Here is a 24211-nt window from a genome sequence, read left to right on the forward strand (position 1 = left end):
CCTCAATTTAGAAGATTGAGATAATGTGGTTATACGGAATCTGATATAAAACATATACAATTATGAGTACGATTTACAATGTCCACATTCAAGTCAGATTTACTGTTTAAACTTTCATTCAGAAACCCATTATACTAAGATATAAATATGGCAACTCATATATAAAGACTTATAAGTTGCTGTAATGTGTAGATATGCAGAAAAATAGATGGGGAGTGTTTCAGTCGTAGAAAGAAGTTGTAGAAAAAAAACACACTTCTAAAAAATACAGTGTAATTTAAAAGTTCTTTTGTAACAGCGCCCTGTAACAACTACAGTGTAATTCCATAGATAATTTGTAAAAGCGCCCTGTAACAACTAAGTGTACTTTCATAGAAACTTTGTAACAGCGCCCTGTAACAACTACAGTGTAATTCCATAGATAATTTGTAAAAGCGCCCTGTAACAACAACAGTGTAATTCCATAGATAATTTGTAAAAGCGCCCTGTAACAACTAAGTGTACTTTCATAGAAACTTTGTAACAGCGCCTTGTAACAAATACAGTGTAATTTCATAGATACTTTGTAACAGCGCCTTGTAACTGCTACATCGAGTTTTATAGATATATTCTCATAGCGCTCCTTTACAACTATAGCGATATTTCCCAGATAGTTTTTAATATTACACGTTATCAGCTTCCTCCTAATTTCGTATACAACTTCTTTTAACGCCCTGTAACAGCTACATCGCATTTTTGAAAGTAAATGCACCCTGTAACAGCTTAATCGCATTTTAAAGTAACAACGTCCTATTACAGTTACATCGCAATTTTAAAGTTACAGCGCCCAGTAACAACTACATCGCATTTTTAAAGTAGCAGCTTTGTGATTAAGGATTAAATTTGATTTTATGAATGAATCATCCAAATATCTAGAGGATCCTTGCTTTAGGCAATGCGTACTCCGATGGATCTTCGTAAATTTCGGTCACTTTCCCCTTTCCATGGTAGAGCACGTGATCAAGCTCATTTTGGGTCCCTCTTAGATTGGTCCCTCTTAGATCATTTCCACCATAAGTTGACCTGCGCAAATTTTGGTCGGAGTTTCTAGTATAAGTAGATCTACGAAAAGCGCTATCCCCATTTCTCACGTCGCCGTTTCCATTATATGCGGATCTGCGGAGTGCGCTTTCACCATTTCTGTAACGTTAGAAATAGTTATACATTTGTTTTTCCTGTTAACCAATAAAATCATTTAAATTTGAAATCTGGCCAATAAATGACACGAGGACAACTTAGACCAAAAATACCTGTGTTTCCGGTAATCGGACCGACCCTAATTTTCCTCGCCGACCCTAATTCTTTTTAGGCATAAAGGTTAAAAATAAAAATGAAATACATCGTCAATGTTCTAGTTGTTTCGGTGTCTCTGGTCCCGCGATCCGAAGAATAAACACTCAATCCTAATCTGTATTGTCGAGACGCTTTGTCAACAGAAAAACAAAATGGCGGCGTTCATATTGTCAGTAGACATCAGAAAATGTCCGCATTTCGCAGGCATAATGCCTGAGATCTTTTCTCATCAGTATTGAACTTTATAGCAGGGAAAGGCGAACATCTCACCCTGTTGCTACCCCTGCTCCGCTAAAAGACAATGGGAGTTCCATGTCCGCTGTGGGCTTATTGATCGAAGGAATGGGAATGATTTCAGACATTTAACAATGCTTTTTTCTGACTTTTTGTGTATTATGAAAGGGTTAGATGTTATATAATTTACCCGATGCAACAGAAAATTGCATGATCCTGTTATTTGAAATAAAAAAAAGAAATGGAAATAACTCCGACCTTCCGACCCTATTTTCTTCGGCATATAACCGGAAACACAGGTATTTTTGTTGGCCTTATCAAGGTTTTATACAATTTACTGCGGTTCGGCTTGGTGACCAAAAACCAAACTCACATACCAGTAATAGCCTTGGAAGGGAGTCGATCTCGGGACATTTCGATTATGTGCAAATGTTCTAACTAACCATTGTGATTACCGTATAACCTTCAGTGATTACGGTATGTAATGATATTGTGTATTCACATCTTGGATAATGCATGAGTGCTGCAATACGTTTTGGACGTGTCTGCTTTCAGCCTGACATAAGTTCTTGATATTTATGTCATTGCATTGAAAATTGGTAGATACCAGAACGCTGTGCACATACAGCAGTTCACATCTACGCATACACGTACAAGTAATTTTTCGCAATACATCTAATGGCTTCATATATACCTTGAGGATCTATGGAAATCCTGCCTCCCGAAGAAATAGTTACTAGTTGATCCATCTACAGTCGTGGCCTCATAGTGCCCGGATTTGATCGGGACCTCCCTTGGGACCATTAACTCCTCTCTGTCGTCTAATTCGACAATTTTTGCAGCCGGAAGTACGTCAGTGTATGTCCTCCGCCCAGCTCTGACGTCATATTTAACGTGGACTGGGTCATCATCTAAAATAACCGATTCGAACCCCGATCTGCGATCGCTTACGTATCTAGCGTTGTCTAGCCTTGGCCTGTCGTCCTTGATGATGATCTGTTCATATCGCGGGGAAGATTCTATGATGATTGGCCTTTCCTCGACGATTTCGATTGGTCGCGGTTTTACATACGTCACAGTCGGGGGTGGGGTCCTACGAACCGGCTCGTGGACATATTCGATGATCTTTTCCTCTCTGTATGGCGGAGCTTCCACCTCATATTCGTAAACCTGCATAGCAAAAATGCAAAATGATTGATTCAGTAAAAAATGAGGAGCAAGTTCGCTCGAGGAAATATACAAAGAAAACAACTCGCTATCTGTTCCGTTGAATTGCATTTGTTTAACTTGTAATGCATGTAATACATGAACTATAGTATATTTGTAATGTTTGCATATGCTTCGTTTATTTAGTATATCTATATGTTGTTGTTTTTTCTTCATAGTTTGATCATTTTCATTTTGTGCATGAGTTCCTACGAGATGGTTGTTCTAGTTAGGGTATAAGCCAGGCGTTAAAAAGGGACAGGATGCTTTAAAAGAGTAACAGTATGCTATGGGAGAAAAATGCACATTGTATTGCGCTGTAAAGACCTTGAACATTACGAATCGGACAGAAAATGCTAGATTTTGTGTTTAATTGGAGTTATATTGACAATCTTAAGCATCAAATTCTATGAAGCCAGAAGGTATAACATGCTGGTATCCATGGGGGGGGGGGGGGGGGCAGAAGGATATTACCACAGAGGACAGGGTGCAGCACCTTCTACAACTGTTAAGCTAAATCTCTAGAGTACGAACGGCGGACATGTTGGAGTGTCAGGTTGGGCAAGGTACTTAATTGTTTGAAAAAAAATAAAAATAAATAAGATAGTCGAGGAATACCAAGTAAATAATTTTAACAAAGTAAAACGGACACGTAATTCACACTTAAACACACATAATTTGCTTGACTGATCTCAGAAATGGGAAGGTATGTGATATAATGAATCACACGAGAATGCAGGTTTTTAAATGATGATCACCCTCGACAAACTTATAATTCTAAAACATTTAGTTTTAACTCTATTTTTCCCAAAACCTGTTAGTACCTTATTCCCTGAAATCCCCACATGCTCCATTTACGTGTATGTTCCAGAACCACCATCTCGTTGGAACGCTTGGACACGATAATTGATTATACATGTAGTATGCGTTTTTTAAGAGCTGACCTTGTAACTGGGGTTCCATTATTGAAAATGCAGTCAAACCTGTATTAAGTGGCCACCTTTGGGAAAAGGTAAAAGTGGCTGCTTTCTACAGGTGGCCACTTAGTCCAGGTTGGACTTTCCTGACACTTTGGCTTTGTTCAGACAAAGGTTGATTATGTATCTTAGCACCACCTCACACCACATTCAGTATCATCAGTGCCATAACAGAAAGTTGAATACTAAATATAAATGTAGAAAAAACAACATTATTGCAAATTTACAAATAGAATGCAATAGATAAAAATTAATACATAGCATAAACAAAAACACCTAAAATGTGTCCACACAACTACATGTACATTTTTAAGTTCAATTTTAAGTATTCCGTCATTTTCGTTTGCGTCACTTCTGTCTCTAATTTAAAGTGCATTTACATTGAGCCGTCATAATCAAGCCAAGCACGTCACTCTGTGAGTCAAAAACCATGAATACACAAGTTCAATGAGTTCCTCGTTTCCTGTTAATTTTCCTCTTTCTTTAAGTGAAAAAACAGACGGACGCAACCTACCTTCACTGTCGGGCGCGTGCGGTACGGGATTCTGGGCTCGGAGACATAGTACTTGTCTACGGGTGGGCCGTACGGGCCGTAGTACAGCGGGTCTGAAATAGTGGGACATTATAATCAGGATTTAAATAAAATAATAAGAAATGCCCAATATCCGTAGATTGAATGCGAATCTGATACTGGGCAGGTATTCAATATGCAGTTTAAGTCAATCGTATGGTCATACATCATTGATTTCTTTCACTCTGTTGGTAAGTTATTTATAGCAAATAATGCGATTAGCTACATCGTTTTTAGATCCAGTTAATACTAATATTAAATTCCAGCCCAGAGGTCGCATTTGAGCAATCTGTACATTTATCTCAATCAGTGATCCTTTTTTATTTCATGTTATACAAATCTGAACCAGAGGTCCATTAAATGCGAATTTTAAAGAGCGGTCAAGAGATTGTTTGCGGATCTGAATACGCGGTCTGTTAAAAGGCGATGTTATGCGGATCTGAATCCGCGGTCTGTTAAAAGGAGATGTTATGCGAATCTGAATCCGCGGTCTGTTAAAAGGAGATGTTATGCGAATCTGAAGCCGCGGTCTGTTAAAAGGAGATGCTATGCGAATCTGAAGCCGCGGTCTGTTAAAAGGAGATGTTATGCGAATCTGAAGCCGCGGTCTGTTAAAAGGAGATGTTATGCGGATCTGAATTCGCGGTCTGTTAAAAGGAGATGTTATGCGGATCTGAATCCGCGGTCTGTTAAAAGGAGATGTTATGCGGATCTGAATCCGCGGTCTGTTAAAAGGAGATGTTATGCGGATCTGAATCCGCGGTCTGTTATAAGGAGATGTTATGCGGATCTGAATCCGCGGTCTGTTAAAAGGAGATGTTATGCGAAAATGAATCAGTGATATATTATAAGGAGATGGTATGCGAATCTGAATCCGCGGTCTGTTAAAAGGAGATGTTATGCGAATCTGAATCCGTGGTCTGTTATATGGAGATGTTATGCGGATCTGAATCCGCGGTCTGTTATATGGAGATGGTATGCGAATCTGAATCCGCGGTCTGTTAAAAGGAGATGTTATGCGAATCTGGATCCGCGGTCTGTTAAAAGGAGATGTTATGCGAATCTGAATCCGCGGTCTGTTAAAAGGAGATGCTATGCGAATATGAATCAGCGGTCTATTATAAGGAGATTTTATGCGAATATGAATCAGCGGTCTATTATAAGGAGATTTTATGCGAATATGAATCCGCGGTCTATTATAAGGAGATGTTATGCGAATATGAATCAGCGGTCTATTATAAGGAGATGTTATGTGGATCTGAAACAGTGGTCCTATATATCAGGGGTTTATGAAAATCTGGGACAGTGGTCTATCACAAGAATATTTTATACAAATCTTATGCGGATCTAAACAGCGGTATGTGAGTATTAGCTTTATTCATACTTAAAGGAACTAAAGGCATATCTCCGCCGGTATAAATAAATATCATTTTTGAAACAATAACTCGATTTTCTAAACTTTTCAAACTCAAATTACTAGAAAAGTACAAGTGTTTTGATATAAAGTATGTATATAATGTAAGTATGTGCTTAAGATAGTTAGTATTAAGTTAGTATATCTTATGAACAGTGAGATACTCTACTATGAAATTAAGTTAGGAAATTACTTAAGTTAGAAAAATACTAAAGTTACGATATGACTTAAAGCTGCACTCTCATAGATTGAACGTTTTGACAACATTTTTATTTTTTGTCTTGGAACGAGCTTTTCGCGAAAAGCCATTGAAACCAGTTATATAAGACTGCTGACAAAAAAAGATCGCAGATTTTTTATATTTAAGTTAAAAAATTATGTTTTTGCATTTTTCTTAAAGCCATAAAATATCAATTTTCGAACGGAAATATGAAAATCTACGATCTGATTTTTTGTCAGCAATCTTAAATCATTGGTTTGCAGAAATTTATGCCAAAAATGCCCTTTCCAAACCAAAAAATACAAAAATGATGTAAAAACGGTATATCTGTGAGAGTGCAGCTTTAAGATGTTGTATTAATACCCGTCCATTATAGAGAGTGTGCTTCCCAGGAATGTGGAAATCGTTGATCTGGATCGTATTTATGTAAGACAGCCAATCTAACAAACGCCCTTGACTTTAGAGTTAAATATGGGCGGATTTACAGCAATAATCAACCAGTAGTGATTTATGAGTTACTGTTATGAAACTAGCTCATGTATTAACATTTTATCAATTTATATTACCAATTCTTAGGTAAAGACAGGCACTTATTGGTTACCGTTTTAGGCCACTCAAAATATTTATTTTTTGGATTCAATTTTTATTGCCTATGCACAGAACTCTTAAAAAAGTTAAATCACGAATGTCGCGCCTACAGCCTTTCAACGCTGTCAGAGCGTTCATATATATAATACATATGACAACCATATTTACACTAAACTGTCGACGATATCGCATTATAAGGACCGAGCAGCTAGCATCCGAAATTACATAAGCCGGTTCATCCACCTTCGAAGGCTCACAGGTCGGTCTTATAATACCATATAGCAGGAAGTGGTGAATGGTATTTCCTTTACTTGACCAAACATAAGGTATCCTTAACATGGAATTCAACCTATTGACAAATACTAATCATAGAAACAGTCAATTACGTAGTGAGACCATGCAAATTTTAATCTGTTTTTCATATATAATGTATTGAACCCTAAAAACTCTCAAAACGAAGAAATAATTTAAAAACAATATACAAGAATACATACATGACATAAGTCCGAGCAGTTAACTCACATGAGCTGTTCACGTAAATTTACAATTTTGAAAATGTCAATGTTGTCAATCGGTAAATAGCGATTTTAAAACTTAATGACTAATTACATTCACTGACTTTATGATTTAAAATCCTTAACATCTTAACTCAATGTTGCGTGTATAATTGTATATTCACGCCAGATATATTTCTTATTAAAGATGCACTCTTACCCCCAAATAAGATTTACCACGATTAATATAATTGTTTTTATATACCAAAACAGAATGTCGAAAACAATGGTTTTTATTAAGGATACCGAGTTCAATTTGAAAGAAAGATGCAGAAAACAGGGTATTTCTACCTTATGAGACGATAGTAGATCACAGTAAATCTTTTAGCATACACCACTCATTTAATATTTTTGCGTTTTCAGCTATTATAAACACCGTTACAATCTTGTTATCAGATATTAATATTTTCCATAAATGCATTATTGAGTAAGCAGTTTAAGTTTTATCACTCAATATTTCTGTTAGTTATACATGTTTATGTATTGATTTCACTATAACGTTAGAGTGTCACTTTAACGTAATGCGCTTGTCAATATTGATATTTTCATAAGTCAACTGTTTGTCATCTTAGCCGTAGTTACAATTTCAAAATTCGTTGAAGTATTTACAGACCGCATGACTTACTATACATAGAAGAGGCGTATCTGTGTTAGGTGTATTGCAGAAATTTAGTTGTCAGTTACGCAATACTATGAAAAACGAACGTGTCATGTCATGACGTGTTAACAATCTAGTTTTTCTTCAAATTATGAAATGTGTAAGCGGATTTAGCTTAAACATTAACTCATTTAAGTTATTTAAGTCACCAGTCAATTTTAACCACGCCCCCCCCCCTAGGTCCGGGGGTATACAGGGGATAGCCGGGGAGATAGGCCATGTTTTTACCTTTCAGGTGGCCCCGCAGTGCCGGGTGAATGCGGTGGATTTGTCTTTGCGCCAAAAATGGCCGGGACTGGGCCTAACTTAGAGTCCCTGGGGTTCGGGGGCATTTGGCAGGGATTTTACCAGCAGTTTGTCCCCGCAGGACGGGGATCTTACCCGGGCTTGGCTGGACCGAAAGTCAAAATCCCCGCTATTACCCGGACCGGGGGGGGGGGTGTCCGTGGTTACAATTGACTGGTGCATTATCACTACAAAAAGAAACACCCCAGCCTGAGAAAAAGTTGCGCGGAGCTTAAAGTGAGATCTCGCGTCTTTTTCATGCCATTTTACGAGAGTACTGAAATGATTTACTGTATAAAATGATCGAAAAAAAGATGCGCGGATGTAACAAACAAACCTCGAGTTGTTTTCCTTAGATAATTCCAAGGGGCGAGGGACAAGGACACGATGACCGTAGGATTCCGTTGCTTTGAAAGCTAAGCCAATTTTAAGAAAGAAGATATTGTCAGAGTTTGACTCTCAAATAGTTTGCGTCCAAAAGGGAAACTTTGATCAAGAATGTGAATGGTTTTAGGTGCCAACATATTTGACACTATCCAATCAACATCTTATTGTGGCTTTATGGTGGTTGTTCCGATTTTAAGGGGAAAAGGCATTCAAAAGTACATTTAAGTGACAATTTTTCTCGATTTTATCAAATATCTTTTTCATTTGAAAATGTATCACTCAGAAGCCACAAAACGGCGATCATTGGATAGTCTTAAATAATTTAACACGAAAAAAGTCATATTCAATTTGTCGAAATACTTTTCCGTAAAAAGTTGCAAACAGAACGTGAACAAAATTAATCTATAATGAAACATTCTTAAATAAATTGTGCCGAACTTCTTATAAAGGGCCCTTTACGATATAGCGAATTATTTCTCTGAGTTTCGGCTAAATAAAAGAAATGAATAGAATTGGGTGTCTTTAATATAGTCTAAAAAACATAACTTGACGCAAGTATGATTCTTTGATCAGCGTACGTTCATGAACATTTATTTCGAATCGGCACATGGAGGCGAACTTCTCAATAAAATAAAAAAAATATTCTATCTATCTAAATATTCTATCTATCTTAACGAACGCCACATTATCTCTGTGACCAAGGTTCAAGTGGCTTCACGCTGTATCGAAACTCTTGAAAAAAGATGTTAATTAATTATGTTAAAAATTATATGATAGCATTCTTAGTAAATGCTACACATATTCTGTTTATCTTAGATGAACGTTATCATTATCTCTGTGAGCAAGGTTCAAGTTGCTTCACTCTTTAAAAAAAGTGTAAATTGGAATAATTTTGTGAACAATAAAATCATATGCTAGCATCTTCAGTAAATGCTACCTGAATATCTGCGTCTATGTCGACTATAATTCCGGTCAAATGAATGCCTGCCGTCATCCAAAAGCCTGTTTCCACCCGAAAAGCGTGTTCTTTGGTGATAACCTAAATCCCCGTCCGAAAACCGCCGAGTCCTTCGATAGTTATTTTCGCCATCAAAATGTCTTCTGTGTCCATGGTAACGACGTCTGAATGAATCATTTGAACGATCTGAGAAGCTTCCTTTCCTAAACTTCTTGTCACCAAAGTAATCTTCATTATCCCAATCGTGTCGATGTTTTCGGATAGAAATTCTTGAGACATCAGAATAACTTCCGCGTTTGAAACCTTCATTGTCATGGTAACCGCGGTTGCTATGGAAATCAATTCCGTTGTTGCCGTAATAACCGTATCGCCGGTTGTCGTGGAAACGGTAGCCCCGTCTACTTCTGTACGGAAAACTGTCGTAGCCAGGTGGCGGTCCCCAGGGATGTGATGTCGGGAAGAAATCTATGTTGTCATGGTAACGATAAATTATTGTTAGTGATAGGATACTGGTTAACCTGGCAGCAGCCAGTACATGAGAAAATTTATACAAATATTTCATTTCGTGTTATTCAGTGTTGTTTTGATTACTACACGCTGTTGCCATCGCATCAAGAGTCGTACGATCACATTTCAAATCATTTAATATTGGTTGTATCGAGATATAATTTATGCATATTTAGATTTACAAGTTAAATTATTATCATTATTTCCAACAACCCCTTTGTATACTCAGTTGAAAATGTTGATGGTACGACTGGTCGTACGCCCGTTGATGAGATGACCCACTTACTGTGTAAATAATTGCCATGCATTGGTGGAATTAGTTTGACATATGCTATAAAAAACATGCATTGGTTAAAGTAGTTTAACATTATGCTATAATTACCATGCATTGGTTGCCGTATTTTGTCCTCTCGGTATTCGCTGTCAAAGCTACTGAAAATGGAGATACATTCTTTTCTTTAAAATACATTCTGATCTAACTATGAGGCTTAAGACTCGTTAACCGGTTAAAGGTATCTGATGCACAAATATGTGATCATTGGATGCCCGTTTACACCGTATTATTTTGGTAAAATTTGAAAGGGTTTTAGGCGCAAAAAGGATATATGTTAACAAGTAGACAGAAGATAATGTAACAAACAAACTCATCAGGTCTCGAAGAAGCAGCAAAGTAGTGCACTTCACGTTAAGTCTCATTTTAGACAAAGAGTTAAAATACATCCTGCAGTACTTAAGCTCTATGTATTATAAAGATTCGGTCATTCATTTTAGATTTTAGTAGTTTAACAAGCAATACTCTTTCAAATGATACAAAAACAACATGCGGTAGCCAGACAGCAATATTAAACATTGTAGTTACTGGAGCAATGAGAGAACTAGCTTGTGTAGGGTCGGGTTCCTTTAAAGCTGAGCTCTCACAAATTGTGCGTTTTGATAACTCTTATATTTTTGTCTAGGAACGAGCCATTCTTTGCGAAAATCCATGGAAACCAACTTTATAAGACTGCTGACAAAAAATAGATAGCAGATTTTTATATTTAAGTTAAAAAAATGATGTATTATGCATTTTTCTTAAACCGTAAATAACGGTTTAAACCATAAAACATTAATTTTCGAACGGAAATATGAAAATCTACGATCTGATTTTTTGTCAGCTATCTTATATCATTGGTTTACAGATATCTGCGCAAAAGTTTGCTCTTTCCAAGACAAAAAAGTTGTAAAAATTGTAAATCTGCGAGAGTGCAGATTTAAGCGCACATTATAGGTTGATGCATTTTCTAATTTAAATGTATTATAATATTAACTCATTTGACTTAAATCATACAAAGAATAACATTTTTTGTGTACAGTTTCAAACATGTTACCGTTGGCGCCTTTTAACTGTGGAATGTGTGGCAACGTAGCGATTAATTAACTAGTTATCAAAGGATTATATATTTTACCTGTACACAAATTATGAGATATTTTGTTTGATCATTCAAATCAAGTGAGTTACACATAATTTAGTATGTATTATTATTTTTTCATCAATCTAAGTTCTTTGCCTTTAAACCTCCTGTGAGCTCTTATTACGTTTTCCCTGACCGAGGAGGTTACCTTCAAAAACTATGAAATTGTGATATTTATGGAATGTATGTGTGCTTTTATGTTTTGTACCAGGGACATTCAAAAATGCTAAGACGATTTTTATAACTTATTAAAATGTTGGCGTCATCTCGTAATATTTGGTTTATAATATAAACTAAGGTATTCTTTAAATGACACTCTTATTTAAAATAAATACAAACACATGTATAACGAAAATAATTTTTCAGTGATAAATCTAAACTACTTACTAAATAATGCATTTATGGAAAATAATAATAACTGATAACAAGATTGAAACTGTGTTTTTAATAGTTGAAAACGAAAATATATCAAATGATTGGTGAGTGCTGAAAGATTTACTGTGATCTACTATCGTCTTATAATGTAGAAATACCATGTTTTCTGCACCTTTCTTTCAAATTAAACTCGGTATCTTTTATACGAACCATTCTTTTCGACATTTATTTATCCTTTTAGGTATATGATAACAGTTGTAATATTTGTGAGAATTCTTATTTGGGAGTAAAAGTTTTTCTTTAAGAAATAGCAAAAAAGGGCTTACATGCATTTACTTTTTGTGCTGATATAACTTTTTGTCAATATTTTAAAGAAAAATAATTATAGAGCAAACATATGTTTGCGTACTTGATAAAACAACGAGTTGTACTGTAATAATTTTCTGGAGCTAGACCAATGTTTTTAATAAGCATATTCTAGGAGAAAATTACTTTTGATGTGAGTTGACATTGAATAATTTGGTGATAGTTGGGCCTGTCCGTGTAGATACTATAGTACCATCGCACATACATTATCACTGTAACAGAGTGGACATACCCCGTGGTTTGTGACGTCACATTTGGTTATTGCAGGAAGCAAAATACGTCTAGATTCAGATAGGATTATCGCTGAAATTTCGTTATTTTCATTTCATTTTTTTTTTCAAAACATAGCACAGGGTACTGAACAAATGTACACTATACTCGGTTTCTGAACGATATGTTGAGAATTTTTTTTTTCAAAAATCGTGGCCAAATCGTAAGATGTATTTTGCTTCCTGCAATAACCAAATATGACGTCACAAACCACGTGGTAGGTCCACACTGCGTAACTAATTACATGGTACTGTACCAATAACGCCAGATACTGGAGGAACAATTTCATGTCTTAGCCAGTAACGTACTAAGGTCCAGGATTAAAAAATGCATGTGGGAAACAGACAGCTAAACAATGATCATTCATCACCATAAACTCGATGAAGATATCAAGAATTTCCGCGAAGTTTAAAGCAATGCAGTGTGGTTTTTGGAGCAAGGCATTGTGGTATACTCTGGGCATGCGCACTTCGAACAAAGGGCGGTAATACTGTGTCTCAACATTTTAGGGGTAGATCATTTATCTAGCAACCATAGACTGGGCAGAACAGAGGCCGAACGCCGTGGAAAGGGTAGTGTGTGGATACGAAATGCATGCTTTGTGTTAATATACAACTTAAAGGCGTTAAATAGAAAATATTCCGTTCTACTTTAAATGTTAAGGTTATGCATCAGTCAATTGAAATCACGCCCCGCCCCCGTCAGGTCCGGCGGTATACCGGGAATAGCGGGGGAAATGAGCCATGTTTTTACCGGGCCCCGCAGTGCCGAGTGTATGCGGTGGTTTAATAGAGGGGGGGGGGGCATTTGGCGGGGAGTTTACCAGCAGTTTGTCCCCGCAGGGCGGGGATTTTACCTGGGATTGGCTGGACCGAAAGTCAAAGTTCCCGCTATTCCCCGGACCAGGGGGAGGGGCGTGGTTACAATTGACTGGTGCATTACCGCTTTTGATCAACCGGAGACAACACGTCTATATGAATAAACTGGAGAGTAGCATGATGACCCTACCTGTTATACCTCCTTCTCCATTTATGTTTGCAGTAGAAGTAGGCCACACAGACCCAGAATATACACACAATTACCAGGGCTGCACTCCCCAGGCCAATCCCAAGATATAAGGACTCCTTGTCGTCCAACTGACCTGCAATATTATAAAAGCCATTTTTTTACAACAGGATTTCGTAGCGTACCATTCTGGGGCTGTATTTATAACACATCTGAAATCATTTCCTAGCTTAATTCGAGGTTTTAAAAGGTTCATCGTCAAATTAAAACATATTGTTTTGACATATTCTTTCATTAACGTCAATGGGGGTAATGTATTTAAGACATTATTAAGTATTAACATCATATGACCATCGAGATCCTAAAATACGGCAAGTGACAAGGTAGACAATGACTTTATGAATACCAGCCCAGCCTAGGCACCAGTATCACGAAAGAACTCAAGCTCGAACTCGCCTTCGCATCGGGAAACAGTTTTTCCCTCATGTTGACAATATGTACTGTCAGACTGGAAGCCATGCAATATTTATACATTGTATTTATAGTACAACACGTTTTACTAAAATAAGCTGTGTCTGAATTGATCAATATAACTTTATTTTTGAAAAACAAATATATTATAACTCAGAAATTAAGATTTGTTAAAGCGATTGTCCAATATGTCTGTTAATTAGATGAAAATCGCGCGTGCACATACATTTGACTCATTGTTTGTAATTGTAATGTTAAATTGTACAATAGTACATAGTAAGGCAAACCACACATCTGAGGACCTATACTGCCTTTACATATACTACTATTGAAAATATGTCATGCCTTAGAATATTAAACCATAGTCTATGATTAACATTTTATGGCGTTTGATGAAAGCAAGTGCATACTTAACTAAGTTACACTTAGCATATGTTTTAAGTGTTTTCTTACTTTTACATATAAAAGTAAGAAAATACTTAAAATAAATGCTAAGTGTAATTTTTGGGATATATAGTAAGGGTAACCACACATCTGAAAAAATATGCCTTGTCTTAGAATATTCATCATAGTAAATTATAAACATATTAATGGCGCTTGATGAAACCATGTGCATATATGTATAAGTAATAATTTAGCATATGTTCTAAATAACTTCTTACTTTTACATGTAGTGCTAGGAGTGTCTGACCATTGGCCACCGTTGCAGACCAGCCTAGTGGGCCCATCCACGTGTCGTCCGAAACCCGAGCATGAAACTACTACTATGGCTCCCGGCCCCGTGTCGTATGATGAAAGCGTAATGTCGGGGTCATCCCGTGCCGCTATTTGGGGACAATCTGTGTGCCGGAAATTTGATATTAATTATGGTGTATCAAACGTACCAAACATGGCCGGTATGTAAGGTGGCATGTAACATACAGGATCGGTTGATTTACGTTTCTGTAGCTGATTCTAGCAGTGAATATACATGCAGCCAAAGAATGCCTATAAAGACTGCCATGTTACGTTTCTGATCCTGATCTATATGCCGGAAATATGTTTGAAAAGTATGGTGCACCATTCGGACAAACATTCGTTGTGACAGTGATATAAAACGACTTAAAGGTTATTTTAGGCGTAAACACATATTATATTATATGATCTATTTTAGCAATGAAGCACATCCATGTGTATAGGAGTGTTATAATGGTCAACCCGTTTAGTAGCAGTAACAAGTAACGTCCGTACAATATTACAAACCCCACACAGCGGTTACTTCCCTTCGTCCGCCAAGGGAGGTCACTGTGTATGGGGATGGACATATTAACGATGCTTAGTGATAAGGCATAGTAGTTACCATAATCTGTTGCTTGATGTTGCATTCATTTTTCTTAAGTGTTACCAACGCTTCTAGCCATAAACATGAATTTTCTTATATAAATATGAAAAATCTGATCTTTTGTAAGCTGTCTTATAATAGGGGTTTCCAGACATTTACACAAAAGTTGGCTCCATTCTAAGACAAAAAAGTTCAAACGGTCAATCTGATAGAGTACAGCTTTAAGAGGATTATCTTCATTACTTAAATTATGCACTTAGTTAAAGTAATAACTAATACATTAAAACTTCTGAAGCAAGCGTCTGAAGCAATACGCAAATGTAAAATATTCTAAGGTTTTAAAAGCCTTATGATTTAAATTAAATGATATAAATCATATTTTAAACTGATGGTGCAGATATATCGTAAAACCACAGCTAACTTGGATTTTTTAATGAAATATTATTTTTGATGCTATACATGTTTAATTGTTAACGACGAAATGTTTCTAAAAGCATTATGGATTTACCTTGAATTGCAAAATATTTAACTAGTACTAATTTACAATCATTCATATTGTGTTCACATTTTATTATTATGCTTCTCGCTAAATTTTACCTGTTTGCTCGTAAACTGTTTGTATGCTATATGCATGATTGCTTAAATGCATTCAAAGTTGTTGTTGTTGTTGTTGTTGTTGTTTAAATATGTTTGAAACCATTGTGCATCTTTCTAAGACAGAACAACATAGATCAATCTGTCTAATTAAGAAGATAACTCGGCTGGTTTTCAACAATTACCTTATTAGGTTTATGTTCATTAACTTATTAAAGTGATACATACCGAAGAGGTAATAATTAATACATTAAAATTACTCAAGATAGCATGTCTAGCAAAAGTTATAATTTACGTCTTATATTTACTTAAACTATGCACTTAGAAGAGGTAATTAATTATTAATACATTTAAATCATTGTAGCTACCATTCCAAGCAATATATATACGTCAAATAGCATTTAAATTTAAAAAGATCGATGATTGAAATATTATAAAACATATTTAAAACTGATTGTGAAGATACATGTACAACGTCGAACCAAAGTTACTTGGAATGTTTAAATCAAGCCTTAACTTTGATGGTATAGGTATTTTAACATGTTTGAAAGGTATTGGATAAACAAATTGGTGAATTTTGGATGTCTAGTTACCTCACATTATTTTGGTATCCGATAATTTGAAATAGAAAAACTTGGATTTGCCAAAAAGAACATGTTATTGATTTAGTCTCACCTATCTGACAGTCTATTTTTTAGAATTAAAATCTTAGAGTCAACTGATTTTGTCATTAATTCATTCAGTTCTGTCACCAAAGATAACTACAAATATTATAACATATTTCAGCGGCGGCTAAATACCTCATTTTTTAAGCGTTAGTAACGCTTTTAGCCATGAAATACCAACTTTCGAACCTCTATATGAAGAATAACTGCTACATGATATTTTGTCAGCAGTCTTAATGTCTGGAACCATTAAGACTGCTGACAAAATATCATGCAGCAGTTTTTTTTGCAAGACATGGCTTATTCAAAGACAAAATAAAACTAAGTTATCAAGACAGTCAATCTGTGAAAATGCAGCTTAAATATCGAATGTAGTATAGCAAACAAGAACTTTATACTTAAAGATGCACTCTTAATCCCAAATAAGACGTACCACAGTTTTGACTTACTAAAAAGGATGAATAAATAAACAAAAACAAAATCGTATGAAGGAAACCGTGTTAAAGTTAAAAAAGTGAAGAAAACATGAAAACTCTAACAAATAAGTTGATGTTGATCACTGTAAATCTTTTAGCACTCACCAATCATTTAATATTTGTTCGTTTTCAGCTATTAAATTCACGGTTACAATCTTGTTATCAGTAATTAATATTTTCCATAAATGAATTATTAGGTAAGTAGTCAAAGGTTTATCACTCAAAGTTTATGTTTGTTATACAGGTATATCCATTGATTTTAAACACGAGTATGACTTTAAACGATGGCAAAATATTTCATTCACGCCCGGTTTTAGATGATATAAAGATGAAATATACTCACTTTAGTAATAGTTATGTATGATGTACAATAATCCTGACCTTGATGTACTTTCATTTGTTGATTTGACACTTAAGTTATCAATTGGCAAATACGTATTAAAGTGACTCTCTTATTAAAAAATCAACATATACACATGTATAACATTTTACATACATAAATTGTGACTGATAAACCTTTAACTACTTACTAAATAATGCGTTTATGGAAAATATTAATGACTTATAACAAGATTGTAACCGTGTTTTAAATAGCAAAAAGCGCAAAAATATTAAATGATTTTTGAATGCTAAAAGATTTACAGTGGTCTAATGTAGTCTCATAAGGAAGTAATACCGTGTTTATGCTCATTTCTTTCAAATTAAACTCGGTATCCTTCACAAGAACCATTGTTTCCGAAAAAAATCATCCTTAATTTTTGAATATTAAAACAATATTACTTATTGTGGTAAATCTTATCTGGGAGTAAGAGTGCATCTTCAAACGATACCAAACTTATGTGGTTCACCACGTTTAACATTATGGTTAAAGAAGCTATTCAAAAAAACTATTTTATTTATTGGTCAGACTCCCTAGTAAAACATTCTTTGTCTGATATAATAATTAATTAGATTCTCTCAAAAATATATTAAAAAAGTCACTATGCGTAAAACCTCCGCGTTCACGCAGCGCTTACTGAAGCATTTAACGACCCACATAAAAACATCCCATAAAGCCATACACAGCCTCAACTGGCGATAGCTTAACCACTAGTGTACGCATGACGTATGAAACACTAGTTTATTTTGGTAATATCATTTATATGATTCAAGTTTTAAATATTCAATGTTAATGTATACAATCCCTATTTCCTAATTACCTGGCCCAATGTCTGAAAACATTTTAAGTTCCTTACAACAGGATTAAACTAAACTCACTATTTTAAAGTTAGTATAATTTGTGCAATATTTATACACTAAAGACTTTCTGAACTTTAAGAGGATAACATCTTTATGATAATCACGACAAAATAGTTTATTAAGTAAAATCAAGATAAAGATAAAAAATGGCTTCATGAATTAGGCTTTTTAGGCTTATACTATTTTCTATAAGAATTTCTGTCCAAAAAGTTCATACATGCTGATAATCAGCCTATGAAATCTAACAATTACACACTTTCTCTAAATATCTTGAACCTCAAATTACGAAACTAGTATTGAGATCACATTCATATAGAAAATGATTTGGTATAATGTGAAAATGTTACCGAAAAAATATACAAAAACGAGAAAAGTAAAGAATTCCAATTCGAGTGACACCTAAGTTAAATGGGGTCACCATGCACTAGAATTGAATTCTACAGTCGAAACTCGCTATGTCGAACTTTGTTATCTCGATGATCTGGTTATGTCGAATTTTCTCCGAATGTGTTGGGTTGAGTTATACTCTTTTTTTGTATTTCGGTTATATCTCATTTTCGTTATCTCGAAATGGCAAGCTTATCCGTACCTCAGATACCTAACAGACCAACAATTAGTTTCTCGGTAATGCATCTGAAACCCTTATTTTATCATTATTTTACTCTATGATATCGAAATTGCAGAACAAATACAGTAATGCAAAATAAGTTTAATGTTAGTGGGGTGTGAACCCACGCCGGTATGATCAAGAATTTAAAAAAACGACGCCTAAACCACAAGGCCAATTATTTGCCCGTTGATACGGGTCGCTGGCATGGTATTGAAAGAAATAACCGAAAATGTATTTTTTGTAACTTAAATGACATTGGCGATGAATTTCACTACATTCTCAAGTGCACCCACTGCAAATGGAAGAAGGAAATATTCATGATGTCAATATAATATCTTTCCAAAGGTTAATGTGTGAGAATAATTAAGAAAAGCTAATACTCACAAGCAAATTTATATCTTTTGTGTTTAATACATTGCGAAACTCACTTGGCAATATAACTTAGTATTTTAAAGATGAGTAGTTCGGCTATAACCAGCTATGGTTACATGTGTCTTATGTCTTTTCAAATTCAAATGTATTATGCTTTAACATCTGACCCCAAAAACCTGGTTCATTATTATTATTATTATTATTATTATTATTATTATTATTATTATTATTATTATATGATAATTGTATTATATCATAATATAATGGCTACCTCTATTCACATGTAAAGCTGTAATTAAGTGATTATTAGTTTTTTATGAAAATTGTGGTCTTCAATGACGATATTTGAGCAAACATCAACATTTGCTGAAGGGTTACAGCTTTTAGTATCTTAGTTCAAACACTCCTAATAATTTGCCACACTTTATTTCTTAATACAAACATAAGTTCATTTAACAAAAAGATAAGCGAGTACCTTTAAAATGATATATGAGACAGTACAAATCATATTGATATAAATAAAGGCTTATAAAATATAGACAACTCCAGTACTTACTAGACATTTCCGCCGTACGGTATCACCAGCATCCAGTTCAAAAATATAAACTGCTGTATTCAGCCATTGAACGAAATATTTAACCCCCTATAAACTCAATCCACTAAATAATCAGAATCAAAATTTCATAATTCATTATAAGCAATCTACATGTATATTCACACACCCATGTTATACTGTGTATATATTACCCTTGACGGGTGGCGCATGTCATTGTATTGCTTAAAGCGGCTCTAACATATTTATAATGTAAACATGTAGATAGTATATGTTTTAACTAAAGTTGGATGTATAATCGTGCAATGAAGACTATGACAAACGACATTCGGAGCTCCTCTGCCATTTTTTTTCGAAAACAACCTCAGATGTATGCCGGTACATCTGTTGAAGTAGTTCGTAAAGTTTTGAATTAAATCACTAATTAAATGTAGTGTTTTAGAGCTGTATTTATTGATCTAAGTTTAAATTGATTGCCAGTGAAAAGAATTTTGCAACACAATTAAGGTTCCCAAGAGTTAAGTCATAAAGTTTAACTGCTGAATAAAATTGCTACGCGATCTACTTGCAGCGGACTTAAACGTACCGGTTTTTGAGTATGTAAACCGTCCATTTTCTCCGCGCCGCTTACCCTCCCGGCAGTTCGTTCCCAAACTTAGAATCCTAATGAAGGCTTAGTTTAACCTTTCTATAAGGGACCCCATCCCTCACCAATCTGTGGTATTACATACGGTTGTTTAGTGGTCTGTCTCTGCTGTCTGTTATCATTAATCAGATCTCAGATCGAAGCATAAGGCAAAACAAAAATTATCTGTTTTCGCTAACATCTCCTCCAAAATAGGGTTGGTATGCAGGCAGGCATATTTTTTGAAAGCTGGGATTCTGTACCAACCCGACCTATATCAGGGTATATCACTTTTGTAGAACATTTTAAGTATGAAATGGTCAATTTCTAACACTCAAATAAAGCACATCTTCATAGGAAAATGAGGAATACAGAAATATACACTACGGCAAAAAAGAATGTATGGTCGGGGGGTGGATATGGGTAAGTGGATTTTTTTACGCCTTACTGGTGTAGCCTTTTCATCTTATAAACATGACGTTTGTCGTCAGATGGAGTTTAACAAGACAGACAATCCTTAAACTAGGCCTTAAATTTAGACAAGAATATTTTTTGTAAGTAAGAAACTTACATAGTCGTAGCTAAAGCATCCTACCATGATAAAGTTGCTTTAAACCAGTTTAAAGAAGTAGCAATTCACGGTTGGGTGCAAATAATCGCCTCATAAAAATGAATTTCAGAGTTAGCTGAACACTGAAGTATCTTGTATGACTTCAATGATATTTTAGTACACTGTTTGAGCAAATTCATCCGAGTATGTCCTCAGCTAACCATATCATTTAAAATCATCCGACTGTGGGTACAGCCGAAATACTCGCTAGTCGCTATCACATTATTATTGATGACAATATAATTGGTTTTGAAATGCAGATAACCCCTGATAACTTTGCTAATATTCTTGTTCAGGTAGCCTCCCTTGCACGAATCATTAAAAAAAACGTGCATTTTTAAAATATGAAAGAAACTGAGACTTATGAAACATTTTCTTCCCTGAAGGCATATGTTTTTTTTCTGGGTAATAAAGCAAATATATGAAGCAGTTTTTGTATCCAATTCACTCGTGATACACAGCTTACAATTTAATTTAAATACTTGTCATCAAGTACCAAATAACTGTACACCATTTCTTACTTGCGCAAAGTCTACTTATGTTTCATATGATGGCCAATACCATTCAGTCATAGACAATTCAATGTATGGCTTTTTCTCATTAGAAATATCTAAATGTATATTGTTTAAATATAACGCATCGTAGATCTTTATATGTTCAATTAATGTTACCTGATTTTGTTGATGCAATTGGTCTACTAAATAAATAAGCATCCAGGCGCGTAGCTGCCTATACACGAGTACTTAGCTGAATGCACATGATTCTGACAACAAAAATCAGCCGAAGTTGCAGTATGCGTACATGACCCTAAAATTGTCCATTTTCCAGTACTAAATAAAGCACCTCAGAATGCAAAGAATGCACCAGATTGCACAATGGTTTCGAGGGGCATGCCAATTTTCTTGTTAAAAGTGAGACATGTTTAAAAACTGCACCAATTTTGTCCAGTTACCGTGTTTTTATCTTGATCTGCATGATGTCTCGTCAAAGTATAGTGTGATATTGTCCAATGGTGTGTGGTTATGTTAAACAGTAGTGTTGTCTTCTTAAGATTTGATATTTACGTGTTAAAGTAGTGTACTATTACAGTCGAACCCCGTTGACTCGAACTCGCTTGGCTCGAATTCCTCGTTGACTGAATGTAAAGGACCGATTTCTTAATAATAAAGATAAGAATTCTCGTTTGGCTCGATTTTTCCGAGGCTCGAGGTATTTTGCGCGTCCTTAGGAGCTCGAGCCAACGGGGTTCGACTGTATGTCAACCAAGCGTGCTATCTTATCTGGATAATATGTGATCTTAATAGCATGTGCTTTGCACATAATTACACGCTTATTTGACAAGATCGCAGTTGACATAATGGTAGACAACATATACGGTTGACAATATATACTTTAGGTTAGTTTTCAGTTTTGGATTTCGGTATCGATCTTTATTAACTTTAAGCAGTGTGGACATAATTATGGATAATGCATGTCCCTCTACATTTATCTTAATGTATATAAATATATGTTTTCTTTTTCATGTTTGTAAATATTAATCTGTTAAACTTTTCATACACATAAGTTGCTTTAAACCAGTCTAAAGAAGTAATAGTTCACGGTTGGGTGCAAATATTTGCCTCAAACCGATGATATTTTTTACTGAAACGATATTTTAGCGCACTGTTTGTGCAAATGCATCAGGGTATGACATCAGCTAACCATGACATAAGATCATTCGACTGTGGGGAGAGCCGAAATATTTGAATCATATTTATGATGACAGATATAGTTGGTATTCAAGCACGGATAACCCCCGATAACAACTTGATCTTTTACAAGTTGACCTCCCTTGGACGAATCATTCAATAACTTATTGAAAAATATAGATAAACTGTTTTCAATGCAAAACTCTGTAACAGTTCTTGTACTCCAAACACTCCTGATATACAGCTTGTCTTTTGTACAAATACATGAACTTCCCTCCTACCAATGCACTGTAAACCATTATTTACGGTTCAAAGTATACGTTTGTTTCCTATGATGTTCGATTCCATGCAGTCATAGACTTGATGATGTATTTGTTTTTGTCTTTAGGAATATCTGACTGTGCTGTTAATGTTTTTGAAGAGATGATGATTGTGTTTGAAATAAACTGTCAAAACTCGCTATGTCGAAGTCTTTGGAACTCACGAAATACTTCGAGATAACGAACATTCGATATAACCGAAATATGAAACATGTATCACCTAACACAACACACTCGAAAAGAAGTTCGACATAACCAAATCATCGAGATAATAGAGTTCGACATATCGAGTTTCGACTGTATGTTAAATTAATGAAGCCTGATTTTGTTGATGCAAATGGTCCTAGTAAATTTAACAAGGAAAAGGTTTAATCCGATAAAGAGTAACAGAACATATTAATGACTTATTAAAAAAAAATGAATGACAGATACCTAGAATCATTAGAATAAGACAGGTTTAATAATACGGAGATCAATCGTACATAATTATGTTGAAGTGATTTTTTTTATAATGTCAGAGACGTCCGAATCTCTTAACAGCGCATACACCTATGAAGGACTGCAGTCTGCTTGTGTGCGGACGTGAAGAGCAGCAGATGCTGTGTGTGTCATGCGCCAACCATTTAACATGCTAAACGCGAATCCAAAAGAATATCGTTGGAGCGGGACTGAACATTGATGGCTCCGTTATCAGGGATCTAAACATTGTTACCAACAATAGGGCTGAATACTTTCAAAGTAATATTCGATAAAAGATTCAAATTGATAATTAAACAAGAAACAGTTTTTTAATGACAGACAGAAAAACTTCAGTCTTTGTTGTGAGATTAATTTTCATTTTTTTCTATTTTAAGTAGCAATGACCTTGACCTTGACTCTATTGGCCCCAAACGCAATCCATTGAATGGATTCCATAATCTCTTCCAACTAACCCAAATTTAATTATAATATGGTAATCCTAACTTATTTAAGTTATTTAGTACCAAACATTTTTATTTTACTTTTAAACAACAGTGACCTTGCCCTTGACCATAAACATCAGGGTCAACTGTTGCCTTCCAACGTTACACGTGGTTTACACACACTAAAGATGCAATGTTGCCTTCGAGGAGGGCAAAATCATATAATAGAACGAACTATAAAAAAAACTCTATATCTTTCTTTCGCCATTGTCGTCTGATACCAACTAGCGGATACAGGAGGGGACGCCCACCCCCCTCCCAAGATCGTCCAAGTTTACTTTTTACTTCAATACAGGAGAAGAAAAGTAAAAAAATACGCCCAAAATGCAACCTTTCGGATATAAATT

The 24211-nt window shown here is 35.2% G+C and overlaps 1 protein-coding gene across 1 annotated transcript; it reads right to left on the reverse strand.

Annotated features, from left to right (window-relative positions):
- Positions 1–202: 202 nt before the first annotated feature.
- LOC128241939 (uncharacterized) lies at positions 203–19776 on the reverse strand. Its single transcript, XM_052959084.1, has 8 exons — positions 19663–19776; positions 14492–14668; positions 13362–13494; positions 10274–10323; positions 9364–9849; positions 4264–4355; positions 2261–2736; positions 203–1179 (listed from the first exon to the last, which is right to left on the reverse strand). Exons 1-8 carry the CDS (start codon positions 19667–19669, stop codon positions 912–914), a joined length of 1689 nt encoding a protein of 562 aa, XP_052815044.1. The 5' UTR covers positions 19670–19776; the 3' UTR covers positions 203–911.
- Positions 19777–24211: the final 4435 nt, after the last annotated feature.

This window comes from Mya arenaria, chromosome 7 (genome assembly GCF_026914265.1).
Source record: "Mya arenaria isolate MELC-2E11 chromosome 7, ASM2691426v1".
Lineage (NCBI taxonomy): Eukaryota > Metazoa > Mollusca > Bivalvia > Myida > Myidae > Mya > Mya arenaria.